At 41.7% G+C, this 22936-nt stretch overlaps 2 protein-coding genes and 1 long non-coding RNA gene across 9 annotated transcripts in view; 2 read left to right on the top strand and 1 right to left on the bottom strand.

Annotated features, from left to right (window-relative positions):
* The window catches only part of CEP128 (centrosomal protein 128), a 133161-nt gene extending 124290 nt beyond the window's left edge, over nt 1-8871 (bottom strand). For 5 of the 7 annotated variants that reach the window (XM_027779216.2, XM_055807732.1, XM_055807747.1 and 2 more), the window contains exons 1-3: nt 8731-8871; nt 3757-3917; nt 2233-2319 (exon numbers count right to left, since the gene is read on the bottom strand). In XM_027779216.2, coding sequence (XP_027635017.1) covers nt 2233-2319; nt 3757-3903 — 234 coding nt within the window. In that variant the 5' untranslated portion in view covers nt 3904-3917; nt 8731-8871. Of the gene's footprint in view, nt 1-2232; nt 2320-3756; nt 3918-7867; nt 8015-8730 lie in introns of all 7 variants that reach the window. The other 2 variants (XM_055807721.1, XM_055807726.1) reach the window with 2 other exon arrangements.
* Nucleotides 8872-9051: 180 nt separating this feature from the next.
* Nucleotides 9052-14598, top strand: LOC114010665 (uncharacterized). The gene is made up of 2 exons (XR_003552241.2): nt 9052-9532; nt 12398-14598. It is a non-coding gene; the product is annotated as an uncharacterized LOC114010665 (long non-coding RNA).
* Nucleotides 14599-18430: 3832 nt separating this feature from the next.
* The window catches only part of TSHR (thyroid stimulating hormone receptor), a 68119-nt gene continuing 63613 nt past the window's right edge, over nt 18431-22936 (top strand). Inside the window, exon 1 of the mRNA XM_005232052.3 lies at nt 18431-18603. Within this exon, the coding sequence (XP_005232109.1) occupies nt 18434-18603 (170 nt within the window). The 5' untranslated portion in view covers nt 18431-18433. The remainder of the gene's footprint in view (nt 18604-22936) is intronic.

Raw genomic sequence — 22936 nt, 5'->3', positions numbered from 1 at the left:
AGTCTATTTCTTTAGAACAGAACCGTGGCCAAAAAGTTGTTTCAAAATCTTGAGTTGTAATTTACATCAACATCATTTTTCTAAGGTATTTGTGTTTTCTTAAAAAAAAAACCAAACTTGATTATTAAAAGAGTGAAGAGACTAGTGACAGAAGAACAGAGAAATTAAAAAACACCAAATTTGAATAAAATATCCTCAGTATTCACCAGTCTTAATTCCATTCCTTGATGTTTCATGTATAAGCTCTTTAAATCCCATCAAAACAGTGCCTAACATTTTTGCCTTTTCCTATTTCTTTTTTAAATTATTTATTTGAAAAGACAATCAGTGCCATCAGAAAAAATAAAAAGCACCCACCCCCAAACAAAAGACTTCTCTCAAAGGCTAATTGCTTTTAAACCTTTCCAAAACCTCACATAAGCAAAAAACACCCCAAAACATCCTGTCCTCCCTCTCTCTCCCTCCTCCCCACCCCAATGAGCAGAATGGAACCTTCTTCTCTACCATTCTTGTCCTCCAGGACCATAATGAAATCACATGGCAACTGCAAGGCCAGCAGGAGAGTAACATTGCTCTGGAACAGAGCACATATGGAGAGTACAATGTTCCCACCACTAGAGAATCAACAATAGCAACAATGAAATAAAGTTCTGAGCAGCAAACCTTCCTGACCCTGTAAATTATGTAGCAAGCTTTGCATTCACTCACACACACACAGGCAGACACCAGGCACCTCAAAGTGGGGTAGTGAGACTAGTTTATAAATTAGACAGAAAATAACCCCTCAGCAGCCCAACAGTCTCCAATTCATAAATGCAAATATGCTATACAATGGTCTGAGGAGTGTCTTTAAGGAAAAGATCAGAAAGAATTCAAGGGTCAGACATTACAATATGCAACATAACTGACAGAACCTAAACACATAGCCCACTTGGAGCGAAATATTCTTAGATAAGCAATCTTGCCTAATGTGGTAGAAAAGCTTGACTATCCTTACGGAAAAAAAAAAAAAAAATCACCATCCAAATAAGAAATTTATTCAAGTTTTTAGTAAATATTTATTCTAGAAGAAAAACAGATTCACTACTTCCTGATCCCAGCCACTTCTTCCCACATGCCAAATACACACATTATTCTATGCAAGTGGAAACTTCTGCTTCAGAAAGGGAACAGGAACTCAGAGGAACAGTTTATTATTTAAAGCTCAAGTAGGAGATTGTTAGAGTCTCTAGACTTCTCCTACACTTGAGCCATAATCAAAAGCCACCTAGCACAACTAAGAATGGACAGTAAGTCAAAATTAAATTTGAGTGTTTTCTCACTCACCTTGATGTTTCACAATAGAAAACCTTTTCAGAATAATGAAGTTTAACTACATTTAGTATCAGCACTTGTTAAAAACAGACAACCTTAAATGGTTCCAGTGCCCACCAGAAATTCCACAAATTCAATACGTAAGTACAGCTTAAAGACACAAACAGCATTCAAGCAGAATGAAAAAAATTATGGGGCATATAATATCCCCAATTGCTATACACAGAGCTTGTGCACTGATCTAGAAAGCAAGCTGTCTAAAGAAAATACACTTTTTCTACATATTTACTACTTCTCTCTTTTACTCTACCCTCACATGCAAAAATTTTCCTATTCCTACATATCATGTATATCTTTTTCAAGGCAACACCTGCTGCAGTTTGTTTGTTACCAAGTTATAAACCTTGCCCTATCAGCACTAATTTGTTTTCTTTGTCTAGAAACCTGATATCAAAGTTGTAGAAGACTGATATTTATAAGAATTTCACCCCTTCTGCAATTTAGAGAAAGCCAGTCAACAGATTTCAGAACCTGTTGTAGAATGACAGGAAAAAATCCTACACTAGTAGAATGACAATCTCATTGCCTGTCATAATTTAGCTTTTATCTTATCACTTATGCAAAAGAAACATGTTCCCTAATACTCTTATTTCACCAACACACCTTATATTTGGCATAGTATCACAATATAGCAATCTATTTGGGGCTTATAAACCAGAAAAGTATTGAACCTACAAGACCTCCCAGTTTCATTATATAACATATTACTACAGTTTGATTTAGATTGCTCAAATAAATATGGAAAGTTTCCATTTACTTAACTCTTGATACATTCTCCCCACTACTACCAAGTTTTCAGCTAAGAATGCTATTAGCACAAAAGATTTAAAAAGTTAAGATAAACTGGAATTTGCTTACAGTTGCTATTGCTTCAGTTTGTTCCTTGTTGTATTCTCTGTATTGTCCTAGCAAATGGTCAACATGTCTTAGATTTCTGTTGGTATCCTTAAAGAAAAAGTTTGAGGAAGAAAAGTCAAAACAGAAACCTCCCCTAATCAAACATCACTGCTGTCTTTATTATTCCTGGTTTAGAAGAGTAAATTGATAATACCATCGCTTTTTAAAGGGTCTAAGTATTCAAAATCCTACTCAACTAACCAGAACCTGAACAGGTACAGCATGGCTAAAAGTAAGGAGGGGAAAAAAAACCCCAAAAGAAACCCACACCACCACCAAACACTGCAATCATTTACAGTATAATAGGAAGGCTTCAGCTTCAAATAAAAAGTTTTATAAGTTTCAGCCACTTTGTAGAAAAAAACCTTTTTAATCCAAAGACCTTAACATTACCTGCCTGTAAAACAGAATTAAATTAAGAAATAACTAATTTCTGAAGATCAATAAACAGATTAGTTAAGGTCTCTGCATGAGCAGCTTCTGACCAGATAGAAGATCTGCTGAAAAGCAGTCCATAAAAAGCAATTATCTTAAGATCAGAATTTCAGAAGAGCAGCTGGAAAGGGATTAGATAGAAACAGGACAATACCGAAGAGTTCCTTTAAAAAAAAAAACAAAACAACAAACAGTCAGATTACATACTTATTAACTCATCTCTCCTAGTTTATGATTATTTTCCAGCTAAGAAGTTCTGAAGTTTAAATTCAGTGTTTTGTGTAGATTTTTCTCTTCTCGCATATTAAAAAGAATAATAATACTGCCAGCCAAACAATACTTCAACACCAATGGTAATGCAACAGCCCACCCACTCTAGGTATTCAGAACCATCAGCTAGATAAGAATGAAAATTGACTTGTCAAACAATAAATGGTGTCAACACAGCTAAATGTCTCCTCCCACTTGCAAAACAAATGCAAAGATTTCCTCTGCTGCTCCCACTAAAGAAGCAGGAATTAGATGGACGCTTTTTCCTGTGCAGGTATTGGTCTCTTACAAGTTTACAAATACTGCTTCTCACTGTGCTGTTCCACATTTAGGAAATATTTGAATTGCAAGCTCTATCATGAGGGAATTGACTGCCTACATATTGACTATCAGGAATTGGGAAATTTTACATAGTACATGACAACAAAGATGGGGCTGCAACTTTACTGCTACAAAACGTAATGCCTCTTGTGAGAATCTGACAAAAATTATTTGGCATTACTCAGTTTGCTAAGTTTATAAACAGTATTACCAAACAGGTCATCATTTCTGACAACATTCTGTTACTGTCTGAAATAACAGCTGTAGAAAAGTGTAACAAGCGGCACACTTTCAGCTCAAAGCCAATGCGATAAATTTCCCAAAACCTTTTCAGTTTGCACAGAAAGCAGCGTTTCCCATCAGTACAGTATTTTCCACAACTTCAGAAATGAAAATTTAACCCTATGTTACAAAACTGCAGACTCTATAAATACTTTAAAACCATATTTTGTAAACAACCTGTAAAGTGCTTGCTAAAGTATGGATCTTCTCTGTAACTTCTTCAGCACCATAGTTCCGAGCTTTGTTGTGGGATGCTCTCAAAGGCGGCCGCCTTCCTATTCGACCCCTAAAAAAGCTGTCTGAATCACTGGATGAATCTGCCATTAGTATCTTGAAACCTAGGCAGGAAGACCAGAAAAAGTAACAAATGTTAAACCCTGATTGTAACTGCACAGTCCCTAACCGGCACAAAGCAATTTCATAGACTTAGGCTACATTTACATTAGCCTTTCTGGTTCAGGTCAGCAGGATGTAACTTTGAAGCTGATCTTCCAACTGCTCCTCAGTTATTATATTTGTTCATACCACGAAGCAGTGCCAAGACACAAGAGGCAGAGCCCATTAGGAGAGAACTAAATCAAAAGATGCAGGCGGTCTCATTGCTTCTAAGAGTTCAGCACCCGGGACAAGGTCAGAGCAAATTCTCTCTCCAAAACATCCAGTAGATGAAGCATCAGGGCTTCATCAGTTGTTCTGGTCTGCAGAACCATTGCCCCTAAGCTAAACTCAGATGGGCCAGCGCCAGCTAAGACAACTCCAAGTATTAATCTGAGGCAAGTCTAAGAACCAGTAGCTTAATGACTCAAGGAGAATTGGAGATCTTATGGAAGGCAGCAAATGCAGTGTCTTAAAAAGAAGGGAAAGGAAAGAAAACTGTGGCCAAAAAGTTAAACACTAATCAACTTAATTTAAATATGTGGAAAAAAATAAAACAAGACTATTTTAAGCTTCAAACAAAAGATCTGTTTCCAAAAAAAATAAAACGTAACGTATGATTGATTTGATACCAACAGAATCTAGTAATGAGTAACTATATTTATTAAACAGGGAAGAAATAGTAGAGGTCACTTTTTTTATATATAAATCTTGGACACACATGACATTCACAAAAACAAGCTAAAGAAACATGAACTAAATTAAGCTTTCCTAAAATAGAAGCAAAACTAGGTATCAGAACTCATAGACCAATTAACAGAAATCGTCAAATTGGAGAGCAGTATCAAGGGAGACCCTAGAATGAATCCATTATACATTTTCATTAAATGCCCTGATAATGCAATGTAATGTGTCTAAGTTTTCAGCTGACACTTTGTCCAACTGTACAAATACAGCAAGGAAAACAGAAGTTGGTAGGACAAAGAAGAGAGAGGAAAAGGCTGTTCAAGAACTTTAGTATTTCAAATTGAGTATGCATCAACAATATCATGTTTTAGAAAGAAAACCAATGGATTTACAGGATGTAAAAATAAGGGTAATTTTGTAAATTGTGAAATATTTCTTTTATTCAATGTTACTTCAACATAACCCAGACTACCTGTTTGTTATGTTGATGTTGGGGCAATTCACTTGACTAGAATTCAAAAATTACTCCAGGCAGAAGAAACACAGCTTGTGAGGAAAGAATGGGAATTACTGAGTCTTAAGAGCAGCAGGGTAGAGGTGGTAAAATAGGATAACAATCACCAGACAGGGGAAAATTATTAAAAGCTACAGACAGCTATGACTGGTATGGTAAAATTATATAGTAACTGATTAAAATTATAACCTTCAAAAGGTAGGTTAAATAGAAATTTTTTCTTTAGACTATTACACAGAACAACAGTTTGCCCAAAGGTCATGGAATCACCATCATAAGATCTGTTTTAACAGTATCTGTTGGGAGACAGTCTAAGCCTACTTTGAGGAAGGGGAAATAGATTGGCAAACTCTTGAGCATACTTTGGTCTCCTAGTCAACATAAGAAAAGGCACAGTAAAGGTGTTATTTTTCTAGCCATTACAGCTGAAGTTTCCCAAAGAAACCACAGATGAGATTCAATTCTTATATTGTATTTTATATAGAGGCAACTTGATGCTTTTCCAAAGCCTAATATTTCATTTTTAAAAGGTTGTAAATTTGCGTCCCCCAGACTTAGATAGAAATCTTTCAAACATGAAAGAAGAGTAAATCAACATACTCTGTCTGTGCTCAGGTACACCACTATTTCTTACATTTTCTGAAATGATGAATTTATCTCATCTTCCCTCCCCTTATGTCACTAAAGCACATTTTTATTGCCAGTATCAGGATTCACTATTCCAGTGCCTCTCATTCTAGTCAGCTGAAATGAAGTTTAAATGAGGCTGAGAAAGCACAAACACTAAGCACTGGGAAACAGGAAATACGGGGTATTTTCAAAGACAGATTAAAAGAAATAAAACATCAATAGAAATAACAACATGGAATAACATTCATTTTTACCATAAATCAGTAAAAAAGAAAAAAACCCCCACACACACAAACAACTTACTCTGTCCTGCACACTACTACATCAAGCTGTACTTGTCCTTCCATCTTTACTAGAACCTCATGCAGACACCAGCAAGATCCATATTCCAGCACATAGACCACAGGTGTCACCAATAAGCATGAAATGAGACTTCTATCAAACAAGTTTGACATCACCTGTTGTAGAGCAATTCTGATTTCTTTCTATAACTGCAGTGTCAGTTCTCTGGGGTAAAACATCTATTTCTGATCTTACCAAGAACGACAAGCAGCACAATCACTCAAAACCTAATAAGCAACCGATTCAGTGACCGATTTCTTCCAAGCTTAACAAAAGTTTTCAGTTTCAAAGCATTTTGTGAAAATATCTTTAAGACATCAAGTGAAGGGGAGACCCCATTAAATGCCATACTAAGAATTAAACATAAGATCAGCCTTATTAGGAATCAAAAACTCAACCCTGAGACATTAATCCACCGGAATCTACTCTTCATCTATTCATGGACCTATACACCAGCACATTTTTCCTGACTTATCATCCTTACAGTTCTAACACATTTAATTTTAATGATCATAGCAAATAGCTGATGGTCTGTATCTGTCATATTATCTCAACTACAAAGTCAAGGTAAATGTCGTTTTGGTAATTTAGACTCTTCAGAACTCCAGTAACAGTTTCACAGGAAGAAAATTATCTTTTCCTCCCAAACTGGGAAGAAAAGCATGTGTTGGATTTCCTCTGTATGGAAAATACTGCAAAGTAGCATCCCATGAGCACTAGAAAACTAACCTTACGTTATGCAATTCACATAGCTTGTCTGCAAGTCAAACAAGCTATATGTTTGTGCAAAAGATTGTGAAAGTGAAAGATTAGACTTAACTATGAATTCCACCACGTCACATTTTTTTCTGGAAGATGAGAGCCTAAAAATAGCATCACTTAGGGCATTACCAGTTTCACAGTAGTGAAAGAGGGCTTTTTAAGGATACTTGAGTAGACAGAGAAATTAAGAACAATGAGACACATAACATTCAAATGACAGAAACTGTTTTAACTCTTTCCCAGATGAAATGGTATAAGCCAGCAAAATTCCAAAGGTTAGTTATTTCACCTCAGCTGACGGAAGCTAAAATCTCAAAAATTTCTCAAACTCTTTTGAGAGTGGTCCTCTGAACACAGCCCTACACATACCCCTAGTTGGGCAAGCATGGCAACTTGTAATGTCAGAAAGAGACAGGCACTGACAGAAATCAACGAAAAACAGTAGCTAGCATATCTGCTGAAAACATTTTGAGAAGTAAATCAATCACAAGAGCCCCCACTACTGAAAAGCTATGGCACTGGAGAAAACAAAAGGGAAACTAAGATCTACAGCAGAAAAGATTAATGGGTTTGTTTCCAACTGTCTAAAAATAGGCTCATTAAGATACTTACTGGCCAAATCACTGAAAGGCTAGTAAACAAGGCAATCGTAACAGAAAATGCTAGACACAGGAGAGCATTTTTTCTGAAGAAAACTTTCTATTTATGATTAAGTAACATTCCTTTCTGCTCTCATGAGCAACCTAAGAGGAACCATAAGTACTTTTAAGTTGAAGAAGTTTTGTTTCATGTAAAGCAACATCCTCATTTTTAAAGGAATTACAGAAGTTTCATCTTCGACTAAAATAATAGTAAAGTAGGAATTTGTACAAATATTCTGTATGCCTGTCTGCCCATTAATTTAAGGCAAAAAAAAGCGCCTATTATCACTTTTTCCAAAAATCTAGACCAATTGCAGTACATGACCATACAACCTACCTGACAGTGAGAATAATTTGTCTTTTACTGGTTCTTTAGTTTAGCCAACCTTTCTTGCACTGAGGAGGAACATCAGTACTCAGTATTTTCCCTCCCCGTGGAAAACAGGGCATTTCAGTTTCACCAAGGGCCCTCTCATTCAGAGATCTGCAGGGCAAAGCAAACATGAAGGACAGCTGACAGTCTCAACAAGTTCTCCAGCTCAACTAAACAAAAGATGAACTCAGTATACACAACCTGATTACTCCTCCGGTGGCTTTATTTGTTTAGCTCCGCACTAGGTAACTACCTTAGTGCTAAAGGCGTGTTTGAAACCTTATAGTTAAGGCTGAGCACGACAAAAAAACTTCGATAGCCATTCCAGAAAGGGACAACACGACACCTGAAAGGCCCTTTCCCTCCGTGCTTGTAACTGAGACAGGAGAGGTTTGCCAAAAGCCAGGAAGGGATCCAACAGGGTGACATTTCACCACCACGCTTCCAGGCACCGGTGCTACATTTTATCGCCAGGCCATGACAGCTCCCGGCGCCTTCAGCACCACGGCACAGCAAACGGGTCCGTCGCGGCGCCCGCAGCAGGGGAGCAAACCCCCTCCCGCCTGCACGTACCGCACTCGGCTAACACGGAGCGCACCCCGGGGCCTCCGGGCCTCCTGGGTCCCCTGCCCCGAGCAGGGCGGCGAAAGCCCCGGAGGGGGCAGCAGGGCAGCCCCAGAGAAGCGCCAGGTACACCAACTGCCGGGCCTCCGCCAGGAGCCCCGCAGCTCCCCACCTCTCACCTCAGCGCCCGCCCTTCCCGCAGCCCCGCACGCCGCTCCGGCCGCAGCCCCCGACCCTGCCCTTCCCGCGCCCCAGGCCCTCACCGCACAGCAGCTACCGGAGGCCCCCCCGCCTCCCGGAGGCGAGGCCGAGCCCTTCCCCGGGCACACCTAACAGCCCCGCACAACTCCTCGCCCCGCCGCTATGGCAACTTGAACTAGCCGCCCGCCAGGGCCGCCAGGGCCGCCTTCCGGGCGCCGGCCCCCCCGCCAGGAGCCCTGGGACCGGTAGTTCACCAGCGGCCGGCCCGCCGAGGGAGGGGAGGCGCGGCGGACTTCAACTCCCGAGAGGCTTTGCGGCGGCGGGCGCGCAGGCGCGGAGCGTGCAGGCCGGCCCCGCCCCGCGGGGAGGCCGTTGGAGCCTCACGGGGCGTGGGTGAGCAGGGCGGGATGTGAGCGGTTTTAAAAAGTAAATCTTTACAAAAGCCATGTTGGTGTTTACAGACGCCGCGGATAAATAGATGTGAAGAGCAGAAACAAAATATGTTGCCCTGGCAAAGCAGTTTTGAGGAGACTGGGCACCTGGCTGCTCCGCTGGTTAGAGGAGTGTGCGAGCTGCTTGAAGCAGTTGTTTCGTACGAGGGAGGCGCCTCCGTTCCTGTCTCTTGACTTTGCTTCTTTCTTTAAGCCAGGCATCCCCTGTAGCTATCATCCTTTCTGCAGTAAAAGTGACCAAGTACTACAGGCCACTGCCCCAGCCTTGAAGAGAGAAAAGGGGTATGAGCGCTGCGAGCGATCACAGGAAGCATCACCTAGGCCTCTGACACTTGGGCAGAACTTGCAAAAGTCCTAAAATCGCTGGAATATTTGTCTGCAAACCCCCTGTAGGTGAGCGCTGGAGTCCAAGGTAAACGCAGTGGGTTGGTTTTTTTAATGCCAACATGCCTGTATTGCCTCTGGGATCTGCTCCAGGGGGTGACTGTTGGCCTTTAGGGACAATAACAAGGCATGGCTGACAATCCGTACTGCCTGCCTTTGTTCCTGTCCCACAGGACTGTTTCATTCACCTTCCCACAAGTCCCTAACGCAGCAAGCGTGCTCATGCGCCATACAGTCACAACGCTTTTTGGGAGTGAGCCACCCCCCTTCCCCACTGGCAGCATCCACCAGCAGCCCACGCACTGGCTGCTGATCCCTGCTGCTGTGTCTGCGATTGTGCTTGAGAGGCATTATCCTCATCTCTAAAGGCAGGTGAGACACAGAACAGGAATCCAATGACATCATTTACCTCACTGTGAGCTGAAGCATTAGTGAAGAAGTAAGTCTTCCCTGGCTTCCAATGCATGGCCGTTGCCCTGGCCTTTCCTCTTGCAAGCTGCAGCATGCTCAGGTTGTGCAGCGCAGCCTTGTGGTGTATCAGCCACTCCTCCCCGTCCTGTACCACCCGCAGTCCTGCTGAGGGGTCTCTGCCCCTTCAGCCAGGACACTGCCGGGTAAGGTGAACTGGACCAGACCCAGCACTGACCCGGGGATCACCGCTGGCTGCAGGGCTCCGACTGGACTCTGTGCTCTGATGACAGCCCTCTGGGCTCTGCCGTCCAGGCAACTGTCGATCCACCTCCCTGTGTGCTCATCTAACCCACCACTCCTGAGCTCACGTATGGGGATGTTATGGGAGACAGTGTCAGAAGCCTTGCTGAGGTCAAGGTAGACAGCATCCACCACTGGATTTATACATGCATCCGTTAATTTTATTTTTTATTATAGTTTCTACTAATGTACCCTCTACGGTTGCCAGAGCTGAAACTGTATTTTTGACTCTGGATTTTGTCATTCTGGGTTCTGTAATATAAATCTGAAATTCCTTTATTTTCCTTAAAATCTCTGGTAAATATTAGCATAATATTAATTGGTCCTCTGACTAATTAATCAATTGATTGTTTAATTAATTAATTGAGAAGTACACCACAGTCACTAGTCCTGCTGTTTAAGTCACCAAATAAATAAGATTTTGACTGGTTATTTTTCTCCAGTTGAATTTATCTGTCCACAAATAAATATCAGTCTGAGAATCTCTCCAAGCTCTTCTACAGTAACCATAGAAAAAAAAAAAAACAGCATTCCTTTTTGGGTTATGGCTTTATCTCCTCAACATGCTCCTTTTATATGCTAATTCATCTACTAGTCTTATAGAGTCTGGCAGCATTCCTTGTTTTGTTGAATTTGAAAAAGGATTATTAGGTTTTGGGTTTTGTAAGTTGTTCCTCAACCTCAACTGCTTATAAGCTCATTTTACTGTATTTTATATTTAGCCTGCTAGCATTTGAAAGAACATTTTGTGTTCTACCCTAAAACAAGACATTAACTTTTTGAAGGATAATTTATTGCTTTCAGTAACTGACCTTATCCTAGTGTTAACAATGCTGGCTTCCTTCGCAAAGCCTTGTTTACTAGGTATGCGCTTGCAATTTGGTGTCCTTAAAGGTTCACCATCAGACATGTAAGGTAACTCCCTTGTCTGCCCCTTTTAGTATTTTTAACAAGTATCTTCATATTTCTGTAATTCTCTTTTCTTTGACATTGAACAGTACTGTCATTAATTTTCTTGGTTTACTTTTGTCATAAGGATGTTAAATGTAAGTGCATAGGATTGCTACAAAACACCTCTTCAGTTTGGAATGAGTATGGATGAGAAATCAATGATTGAACTATGCATAATAAACTAATAGACATACTTCTAAAGAAGTTGTTTAACTTTACAAGCATAGAATGCTTTCATGTTATTATATGAAATCAAAAATATATATCCCGGCATTCTGTTATCTAAATTTCTGTGTTGAGACAATTACTTGACGTTGCCTGCATTTAGAGGGGCCCATGTAGCCTTGCTACTTAAGGCTAGTGCTGCTTGATTAATGCTATTGTGCCTTTGACTCATACACTTAAGGAGGATCATTTTTTTTTTTTAAAAAGGAAAGATTATTATGAACCATTACTTTATATAAATAAATATATAGGGAGCCTGAGGACACAGACCCAGAGGGTGGAAAATGCAGAAAGACTATAAAATTTTTTAATTTTTTTTTTGTTTAGGCTTAAATTGAAAATTTTAAATCCTTGGCTTTATCACTAGTGGTATCTTTTCATGCTATACTACTTGTCATCCATGACAAGCCACTATTCTTGCAGATTTCAGGAGATTGTTTAGGTACTTCTTTCAGAGGGCTATCAAAAAGAAAAGACAAGACAACCCTAAATAGATAACTGGCTTAAAAATTCATCTTTTACTGGGCTCAGAAAAAGAGTTCTTTTATGAACAAGTATTGCTGATGCACGAGAAGGAGGAGCACTGTGGGCTAGATGAATTGTCACCTAAGTCAGTGGGCTTAAAAGCCAGTTTTGATTTATGATCATTGTAATAAACAGCCAAGCTCCTCTATTAAACATGCTGGTCTCCATATCAAAGCAGGGATGTGCCATGACCCAAGTCAAAGAAAAGTGCAAGATCTGTCTGAAATCTGAATTATGAGGGCAGATAAGCTTTTGCTTATGTTATTTCTGAGCTTAGATGCCTATGCAAGAGATGCAGGCAGAGCAGAATTAAATCAGACAAAGATGACTAGAAATCTGACTTTACATGAAGAGGCACAGGCAATATAAGCCTGAGGAAAAAAAAAAACAACTGAGAGCTCTTTTTTTAGGATAGATGTAGACAGGAAGAAAAGGTCTTGTAATTGTAAATAAAGCAACTATCTTCTATTTTGTGCCTCAGCCTGACAAGCAATGTCAAGAAGGACTTCTGTAAGCACATAAGGAAAAGGAAGACTGGGGAAAATGTGGTGCTTACTGCTAAATGGAAGCAGGGACTCTGGTGACAGGGGACACATGCAAAAGGCTGAGGTACTGAATGCCTTCTTTGCCTCAGTCTTTGCTTGTGAGAGTGGCCTTTAGGACACCAAGTCCTCAGAGACCAGTGGGAGAGTCTGGAGCAAGAAAACCCCAGGGGAAAGTCTGAAGAAAGGAAGAATTACCCTTGGTGGAATACTTAAGAGAATACTTAAATAAACTGAACATACATAAGTCCACGGGCTGTGGTGGGATGTACCCAGCCATGCTGAGGTAGTTACTGACATACTGAGGGCTGCTCGGATGATTAAGGGGCTGGCACATCTCTCCTGTGAGGAAAAGCTGAGACAGCTGGGGCTGTTGAACTTGGAGAAGAGAAGGCTTGGGGGATCTCATCAATGTGTATAAATACCTGAAGGGAAGGTGTAATGAAGATGGTGTTCAGTGACAGGACAAGAGGCAATGGGCATAAGCTGAACAGGAACTTCTGTCTTAACACAAGAAAATGCTTTGTGAGGGTAACAGAACACTGACACAGGTTGCACAAAGAAGTTGTGGAATCTCCATCTCTGGAAATATTCAAAAGTCATCTGGACGCAGTCCTAGGCAACTGGCTGTGGTGACCCTGCCTGGTCAGGGGTTTGGGCCAGATAACCTCCAGAGGTCCCTTCCAATCTTGATGATTCTGTGACTCTGATTCTGTAATCCTTTCTGGGTACAAACATACCTGTCTGAAAACAGTTTTCATGGTTCTTAGCTTAACTAGTTGTTTAAGTCCAAAGGATAGTTTTATCTTACTGTTCTCTCTGAGCACTCTTACAATTGACAACCTCAGGCTGTACAAGGCTTTACACATTCAGTACCTCCTATGTAGTCTTCAGACAACTGAAGAAGAATGGAATATTTCAGTCTTCACAGCTTTTTCATGGCTTTTTCATGAAATACAGCAAAAGGAGAAGCACATAGACATAAAACTCCATAACTACTTGTTCATGAACTTGAATTGGTTATATAGACATGAATCTTCAAGAACCTAGAATAGCATTCTTTTGTGTAGCTATTTGAACATTTGGTTTGTAATGGTACTGTGTCAAAGCAGTATGTCTAATGTAGTTTTTTCTGATAGACCAGAAATTATTTCAGAAGCTGAAACAGAAACAGGTAGGAGCTGGCATATCTTACAAGTGTCTAGAATGGCTGAACATGTTGATTAATCAGAAAAAAACCCCAAGTCTTTATTCTACTCTTTACTGAATTATTTTCCCAGTTTGAACACTTCCTCATACAGATATTACAAGATTTAACTGTTGATACCTAGTAAGTCCTCAAGGAGTTTATGTGGAACACCAATTAGAGCTAATTGCTTCTTTGTTAGAACCTGTTGTGGTTTATCTGATTTGTGTATAAACCATATAAGCAGTGCAAAGATACCCAAGATAGCATACCAGATCTGGCAGATAGGAATAAAGTTACTTTTTAAAAATCACCCCAAAACCAATGAAATTCTGAGCCTTGCAGTGCTTGAGAAGATAGGTACTAAATGAGCAACCGTGGCTGTCACTAGAGGGAGTGTCTGTAACAGTGGAAAAATATGCTTGTCAATTTTTGCTGTGTTTAAATTAATAGGAACCTGCAGGGGTGTTTGAAAAAGCACCTGGAAAAAATAGTCTGCATTATACTGCGGATTTACAAGTGATTTATCTTTCCTATATGCTTATTGGGATCAGAGCATGAGCCATGTTGATTGATTAAAACTGCCTCTTTTCTCTATCCTCAAGGCATACAGTATTTTGAATGTCTGTGCTTAGGATTATGTTTATAATTGTGGATGTACACACGTTCATGATACTTTTAATACATTAATATTGTTTAGTATATGAAAAAGGAACATGTATTAATACACTGCACAGAGTGGAAAGTTGCCAGTCACTCTGAACTGCAAGATGCCATCACTTTTCAGAACTGATATGGTCAGAACTACTGATCATTGTTCTTTTTTACAGCCCACCTTCCATTTACACTTTCTGGATTACTACTGCTGCCAAAGAGCAGTTCCCATGCCAAAGCTTCTAATACCAATATCTACATGCATGCTTTTTTTCCTACTAAATAAAAGGTAATTCAAGATACTTTGTCCTCAGTGAAAGAGCAGCAAAACAAATTACCCTTCCTCTAGTTTAAGAGCCTGAAACTCAGTTACTATGGAGTAGCTAATGCAAGGTAGCCTATCAGTAAAGGTAAATAGCATAAGGATACCTTCAGTACACCAAATGAATGAGTATGACTTGGTTTATGAAAACCCACTGAAATTACTCAAATCTTGGGACTACTGATCTGCCCACCAATAAAATTATTATTCCTTTGCTTAGTCCACACACAGGGATACACAAAAAACAATGCTGGAGTTGGAATAAAAGCAGAGGAGAGGACATTTGCAAGAGAGTATGCACAACAGATTGCAACATATCACCCCAGCAGTACTGCCAATAAAGAGGGGATATCCCTACAGAGATATCCCTACAGAGAGAGGGGATACGCATCCCTAGTCTCTTTCTTGCTAACGAGGCCATGTCGTGAAAAGTAAAGAATCCCCTGTTGTGCTCCGAGCTCTATTAGGTCATCAAGATTGGTTGTGAGAAAACAGAGAATAAGCTGCAAGAGAATTTTATTCCTGCTGCTCAGAGTTGACCAGCTGCCTCTGGACAGTGTAAGGCAGTGTCGTTTGCTGGATGAAACAACTATGGCTTGTACCCACTGCCTGGAAGTCAGGTGTAGAAGAGACTCCTTACAGCGAAGAGACTTGGTCCAAAAGAAAACTGAGATTCCATCGGTGATAGATTTGTTTTGCTAGATGGCTTTGTACACCACTGTGTTAGCCTGTGTCAATCACAGCCAAAAGGAACTGAGATTTTAATGTCCAATTTTTAATACAGCATACACTGTCCCCAGGACAAGCTGGGTGCTTTGGCAGTAAGGACAAGAAAATCAGCTAAGAATTTTGATATCCTGGGAAAACCCTGTAGGCAGCTGTACCAGCATCTGAATTTTGTAACGTGTAGCACATTAGGTGAAGTTCATTAAGTGGCTGATTACTCCCTTTGTGTAGAGGACCCAAGGCAAGCCTAACTCCACTAAACTTTTATTTTTGTTTAGTCCCTGATGTATCTGCATTTAATTTTTAAAAATTATGGCTATGTGGCTACAGCAGTACAAATCATGGAAACCACAGCAGCATGAGAGGAAATAAGGAGGCAAGTCCTGCAGATCCTGGCAAGTGCCTCCCTGCAGGATGGGTGGGCACTGAGGTGGTGTTTCCAGATCTGGGAAGGATCAGTGGGATTTTATGGAGCACACAGTAAAGAATCCTGAGCCTTCACCACGACCTTGGCCCCCATTCTTATGAGTTGCCCTCAGATGTTAGTAAGACCTTGGAGTATTATGAAATGATACACTTGTGTCCCACAACTGGTACGATAGATGGATGAGACTGTGTATCTCGGTCTGTGGTCCCCAGGATGTCTTGGGCAGCAATGAGGGGGCAGACTAACCAGTAAGTTGGTTTGTGGATGGTAGCAACTGTAGTAACGTTGCAGTTGCGGACCCTGAATTACTATTTACACAGAATATGGTGTGGCTAGTTTCCACAGGGGACAGGATGGGATTGGACTGGATGGGATGGGATAGCAGCCCAGAAATAGGTGTGCTTCCACCCTGAGAACCTGCACTAGCTTGTGACTTCCTTCTTCATGAAATTTGTCATTAGCTCTTGTCTGGGAAAGAGCATGATCCCACCGCTCAGAGATGGCAAGCCTGAACATACTGGTAGCAGCCTCCAGCAAACTGGCCTGGCTTACGCTGTACTGGGGACCTCCTTTAGTGCTGACCAACGCGATGAACAATTACAGAGCTCTGTGCCTGACTTGACAGCACTGAGTCACACCTTGTCCCTTGCCTGTGCCTCGGTGGAGTGTGCAGCTCCTGTGTTCATCCGCCTTGAAATCCAGTGACCTGCCCGTGGCTTCGTTTCTATTTACTCACTTTAGTATGGACACCAAAAAGTGATGGTGGGTGGTGGCTCTTAGGGCTGCAGGGGGAGTTACAGATAGGAGCAGCGTGTCGCAGGGACATAACTGAGGGGGGTGTGGAACAGCCAGCATTCCCAAGGGAATTCCGTGCAATGCAGTGTGAAGTCGTCTAGGGCACTCTGTGGTAGGTGCTTTCAGCTTGTCCCCTCAGTGGGACACCGCTAAGGATACCCCTATCCTAAACAGGATAAATGTGTCTGATGGGATTCCTCACACAAGATCTAAGCACTAACATATGTCTGCAAGATCAGGACTTATATTGTATTTCTTTATGGGCAATAGTATTATTTGCTCACCTTAGAAATATATGTTGCAGGCATTAATTATATTTAGGAAGCACATGCTAATGAACCGACATATTACTTTTAAGGAGTTAGATCAAAATAATATCTGATGTGTTGTACTCTTAACTTCTGGGTAACTGATCTAGCTGGAGGGGAGCTATCTATCCAAGAAGATTGCGGTCTAATTTTCTACTGTGAGTAGGTTACTTTTCTAAGTTTCCCACTCCCAAGGTTACAAACATTTTTGTTGACACTTTGTTGACCTTTTTCTTGTTGTGTACTTATACATGCACAAAATCTACATGAAGGAGAACACATTGGCATTTAGTTGGGAAAAAAAAATAAAGGAATTGAGGCAAAGTATTAAAGAAACGTCTTTACTGCCTCACTGAATTAAACAATAATATCTCATTTTTCTCTCACTACTTTTAAATATTTGTTTATAGCAAGAGATACTCTTGTTTGTGAAGAAAACCAGAATTAAATTATTATTAACCCGATCTTTTTCAGCTTTTAGTATGTCTGTCAGACATGGATCTGACTGCTTCGGTGTGGGAACCTCTGTGCCATGTCCATTGTAAACCTCTGTCTCTAACAGTAACTGGAGTAGGTTGCTTGAAGTAGCAACAATAATTCCACCTTGTTTCTGTCAAGGTTAGATTTCTTTTTTCTTTGGTGAAAGGATTTTATCTTTTCTGATAATGTGGAAAGCATTGCTTTCTCCTCTTCATGTTGCTCTCATTTTCAAAACAACTCTTTTTGAAGTTTCAGTGGCTTTTTTAAATTGCTTTACGTTTAGCGCGTGTCTGCTTTGCAGTTAGTCAGTTTTTCCTCGGTGTTTTAACTTCCCTGCTTTTTCCAGGTGATTTAGCATTGCGCTTACATAGCCTCCTCCTTTCTGCAAAGATGCTGGAAGAAACGGTCGGGGCAAGCCGGTGCGCCTCCGCCTCTGAGGGCGCCCGGCGGCTCGCCCCGCGGCCGCCCGCAGCCCGAGCCCAGCTCCTCGCCGGGCCGCTCCCGCCCGGCTTGGCCCGCCCGGTCCCGGCCCCGGCGCCCCGCGGCTGCGCTGGGAGGGAGCGGCGTTGTGCAGGGGTGCCGGACTACCGGGGTGCCTGGCGAGCGGCGGGGTGCCGGGGTGCCTGGCGAGCGGCGGGGTGCCGAGGTACCGGGCGAGCGGCGGGGTGCAGGGGTGCCGGGGTGCCGGGGTGCCGGGCGAGCGGCGGGGCGCAGGGGTGCCGGGGTAACGGGGTGCCTGGCGAGCGGCGGGGTGCTGGGGTGCCAGGGTGCCGGTTGGCGGGATGCCGGTTGGCGGGGTGCCGGGCGGCACGGCGCTGCCCGCGGTGAGCGCTGGGGCCCGGTGGCTGGCAGGGGCCGGGCCGCGAGGGGTGCCCGGGAGCAGCGGGGGCGGGGAGCGGCGGGGCGGGATGGCCGCGCCGGGGGCGCTGCGAGCCCCGCTCCCCCGCGGAGGAGGGGGCGGCGCTGGCCGGCGACGGAGCCGCCTCTTCCCCAGCAGCTTCTCCCGGCGGGGCAGCGCCGGCCGCCCCTGCAGCTCGGCCGTGCCACCCTTTCCCCCCGGAGGTCGCGGGGCAGAAGATGCTGTGCCTCCCAGTAGCCTTCCAGTTGCTGCTGGTGCTAGTGTTGTGCAGCCAGGGCACGGAGAGGTGTCCTTCGTCCTTCTGCGAGTGTTCCGACTGGGATGACTACAAAATCACTTGCAGGGACATCCACTTCATTCCCAACCTTCCCGAGGACACCCAGACCCTGTGAGTACATTGGGATGGTTTAGGACAGACGCTAGCCCGCTGTGAGTATTCGGATTTTGCAAACAGGAGATGCTCTGAGCGAACGCGCTGTGGGACGAGGGAGGGAAGCAGGGAGTGCTGTAGCTCTCCTGGGCACTACAGCCATGGGGGGCACTCTCTGCGGGTCAGGGGGACATAGGTAGGAAAAGGGACTGTGAAGCTTTAGGGAGATATGAGGAGGTGATTGTCCATTGGGCCTTAAAAGTTTGGGGAGGATAGGGGAAAATTACTTACTGCGCTGTCTGTGGGCAAACCGAGTGGAAGGCTGGATTCTGTGTGGCATGCCCATAGGGGGTGAGGGGAGCAAAGGATAGATCAAAAATAGTATTGTAATTAAATAAAGAACAGATATTGCATGTGCTTTCTCACAAACAATTCCACGAAAGCTTCTGTGCGCTTTCAGCTTCTTTGCCAAAGCCCGACAAAAAGAATCTGTGGGAACTGAGAATCCCAATATACTGTCTGGGGGACGAAGTACTTCAGATAAACAAAAGTGTGGAGTATGGGATAAAGCAACAAATTAGGAGCTTGCCAAAGTGATAGAGCAATCCAAGTACCTAAACCTAAGTGTTTAGTACCAGTACAGGCAGCATAGAACATCTTGTCTGGGTTCCTACAGCCAGCCCTTAAGGCTGTCCTGTGTCCTGTCTGTCAGCCCCATAGAGATGGATCAGATAAATAAATACTGCAGGGAAAGCGAAATGGCACCAGTCAGCTGTAACCAAGCAGCTGAATTGCTCCTGGCTTTTACTTTGTCTTGTCAGGCACAGAAGGTTTCTACTCTCCAAGGGAAGGTTCACTTTTAACTAGATTACTTTGTGATAAAACAAACTCATGCTCAGTTAATTGCAAGATAAAATGGTAACAGGTTTGTGTTTGTTTATGTCTTGGTAATGATTCTCAGGACTTCGTTTGAAAATATGAGCCATAAGTTATTTAAACTTATTTGAATGGACTTCTCAAGATTTTTTTAACACCTGAAAGTAAAGGCTTAGCAAATTGATCACTTACCTAAAAAGACAGGAAAAATTATTTCTGTTGTTTCCATTATTTACTCATGCTCTTAATTTTTTGTATTATTAGATTACAGTATTTCAGTTGATAATATTTTAAATTATATGGGGTTTGGTTATTATACTTACTAATATGTGGTTTATTTGGTTTGAAATTTCAGTAATGTTACTATATGTAACACATAGTATGTTCTCTGAAATCTACCATGACAAGCTAGAAAACAAAGCAGCTTCAGTTCATAGGAGAGATACACCTTTGCACAGACATTTAAAATAGTTAATGTAAATGAGTTCACAAAATGGTATTGCATACTTTCCTTGAAAAATGCTGGCATGATGGCTGAGAAGTACCTCTCTACATACAGGTTCACAAATAAAGCACGTTGGCTGCTGGAGTTTTAGTGTTTTAAACACCTGTTGTAATGGGGACTCTAAGATCATAAGCCACTGTTTCTAAAATACAAAAACAGGCATGGAAAATCTTATTTCCGTGGAAAAAGAAATTAACCAAAAAATGGATGAATATTTTTCTGTTTATTTTGGGTGTATTTTAATCATCTGTACCAACTGAGGTGACAGTTGCAAACTTCTCAAGGAGTATACTCCCTAGCATAGTCATTAGAAGAGAAGGAAAAAAATTCCAGGTAATGACAATTTTGATTTTATTGTGTATAGTAGAAAAGGTAGAACGTATGCTGTATAGTCTGTTTGATCTGCAGATCAATGGAAATATTCTCTAAGGAAATAAGGGAAACAGATTTTTTTTTTAAAAAAAGGCAATTTTTACTTGTTTGCAGTTTTCTGTCTGGATAAGGTATATATTTTCTTTCTGTGCTATTATGTGAATTGCTGAAGTCTGGTGGGCTGTATCTAATTTTGTAGTCCCTTGCTCTTGGCAAATGACTTAATCCTTCTGTCCCTCCGTATGTTAAACAGGAGTCATAACAAGTACTTGTATCTGGTTTTCATTTTGAGTGCTTTCACATGCTTCAGACTGACTGACTTGCACATAGAGAATAAAATAACACAAAGAGTTTACCTTAGAAACTGTAAGGTGTGTGTCCCTGTTTCTGTCATGTTTTGTATCCTTCTGCCTTACAATGGGCAACTGTTCTGAATTCAAGACAAAAGATTCCAAAATAATTGAAGTTTCTGTTAACCTTAAAGAACAAATGAACGCTTCTTTAAAGTATGTAGCTGTGCATATCTGCACATTCTATGTTGAAACTCTACAATTTCCCCCGAATCCAGCAACTTTGTTGCTTTAGGTAAAGTAACTTTGCTTCTTGGTGGTTATGCGTGATCCTCAAGACTGCTGGTTTTAAAACTTTCTTAGGTGGCTATTCAGTTTTACAGGGTTTGTAAAGCTAAGAGTCTGGTGAGTTTAGGAACACTTTGCCAGCATTTGGAGATGATGAGCTCTTTTCAGTGCACAGGATCTTGAAACTCCAATTAAAGTTTCATTCTGCTTATTCAGTCGACACTGTTCTCATTTCTCTACCCTACTTTAAGAGGGTGGTGTAAGCCTTTTTCTAACAAGCCATGCTTATAAGAAATTGCAAAAAGTGTTTATTTCCAAACTCTTTTAGTGGAAAAGTGTAATGAACGTCAGCCAGGAAAGTGCGTTTGTTTTAAACTGGTTTTAATGTATTTGTCCAAATATAGCTAATTCAGGTGCTTATCCAGAATGCCTGAGTGCACAGATAGTGTTCTTGAGATGCTTTCTTTTTTTCAGTACAAGATTTTTCTTTTTCAGTGTAATAAACAAAGTAAGTAGAAAGAAAAAGGTTTTTTGTATTACTGGCAAGTCTTGTCTTGTTGCCTGAAGTTAAGGATTATATACTCATATGATACTATGGTAGGAAAGCAGTTCCGAGTGGTATTGAAATACATTACTAAAAATATGAAATTAGATATCAATAATTTTGTCACATCTATGATATTTTTCATGCCTCTCTCTGCACAGCTGACACCCTGGCCTGGTCTGCCACCATCTTACCCCTGCCTGGCCCTCCTTTGCTTCTGGCTTTGCCTCTCCCTGACTCTACTCCTCCTTCCTGCTGCGGCAGTGGCACTACATGCACAGTACTGAAGGGATCCCTGTCCCAGCCCTGCAGCTGGTGGTGCTTTTCTCTTTCACCAGCACAGTGCTGGAGCAGGGCAACAGTTGGTGCTACAACCTCCTCCCTGTTTGGTGGACTATGCTAGTGGAGATCCTGGGCTCTCAGTGCAAGCAGATCCACTAGGAAGTGGAGGGTAATGACTGTGAAAAATTGCTTACGCTTACAGATCACCAAAACCCCAAGGAACCTTTGTCCAAAGACATAATTGCATCACAATGCTTGATTTATTGAAATACCTTTCTTGGCATCATTATGATGAAATATTTAGATGGTATCACTATCCCAGCATCAATTTAGTGCAGTTCCCAATGCTTTTCTTTTTATGAATCTATTATTAGTTGCTTTTAATTATTTTTCCTGTGGCGATAAAACTAATAAAGTTTTGCTTCCTATTTATTTGTGCTCTACATCACCTGCATTCACTTACTAAAGTAATTTCAGCTCCACTTCCCATCCCCAATACCTTCACTTAAGTTTTCCACCACTTAAGAACAGTCATAGCAAATCAGTCCAATGGCTCTCATCTAATGCAGTATCCTGTCTCCAGCATTTCCCTTCTTTTTATTTTCCTTAGGGATCTGCATGTAGAAGTCATACGAGGTACTCTCCATGAACAGTGCCTCAGCTTTCCATTATTTTTACCTGCAGGAAGTTTCTAAACTTGGTGTGGTTTTGTCATTGTAGTAACCCTCAAAGGACTGCTCTTCTGTGTCTCTTGAGTTTCATGTTTTGCCTTGTTCCGTTGCCAGTTGAGCCCATTTTAACATCCATAATAATATCCTTTGGTGGCAAGGTCCACAAGTTTAATACAAGCTGCAAGAACTCTTTTTTTTGTTGTTGTTGTTGAAAATGCCACATTATCTGTATCACCCATCAGCAGCTGCATATGCAACATTTTCAGGTCCATGTTATATCCCTTAAGTCTGCTGACAATATTCTCATCTCCTCCCTATATCTTCTATAGCAAGTCAATAGCAGTGTCCTGCATTTATTCCTATAAATGTTGCTCAAAGGAATCTCCTCTGCTGCCTAAAATCTATATACATATATGACTGGATGGAAGGCAGCTTCTCCTGAGTTCAGAGCTGTGTGAGTGCTGAATGATTACTCCCCACAGAATGGGTAAGGGTTGAGCCCTCCCTGTTTTTTTGGTTTTTG

The sequence above is a fragment of the Falco peregrinus genome, chromosome 1 (genome assembly GCF_023634155.1).
Source record: "Falco peregrinus isolate bFalPer1 chromosome 1, bFalPer1.pri, whole genome shotgun sequence".
In the NCBI taxonomy this organism is placed as follows: Eukaryota; Metazoa; Chordata; class Aves; order Falconiformes; family Falconidae; genus Falco; species Falco peregrinus.
The sequence above is the reverse complement of the archived record's forward strand: the minus strand, read 5'-3'. Positions and strand labels throughout refer to the sequence as shown.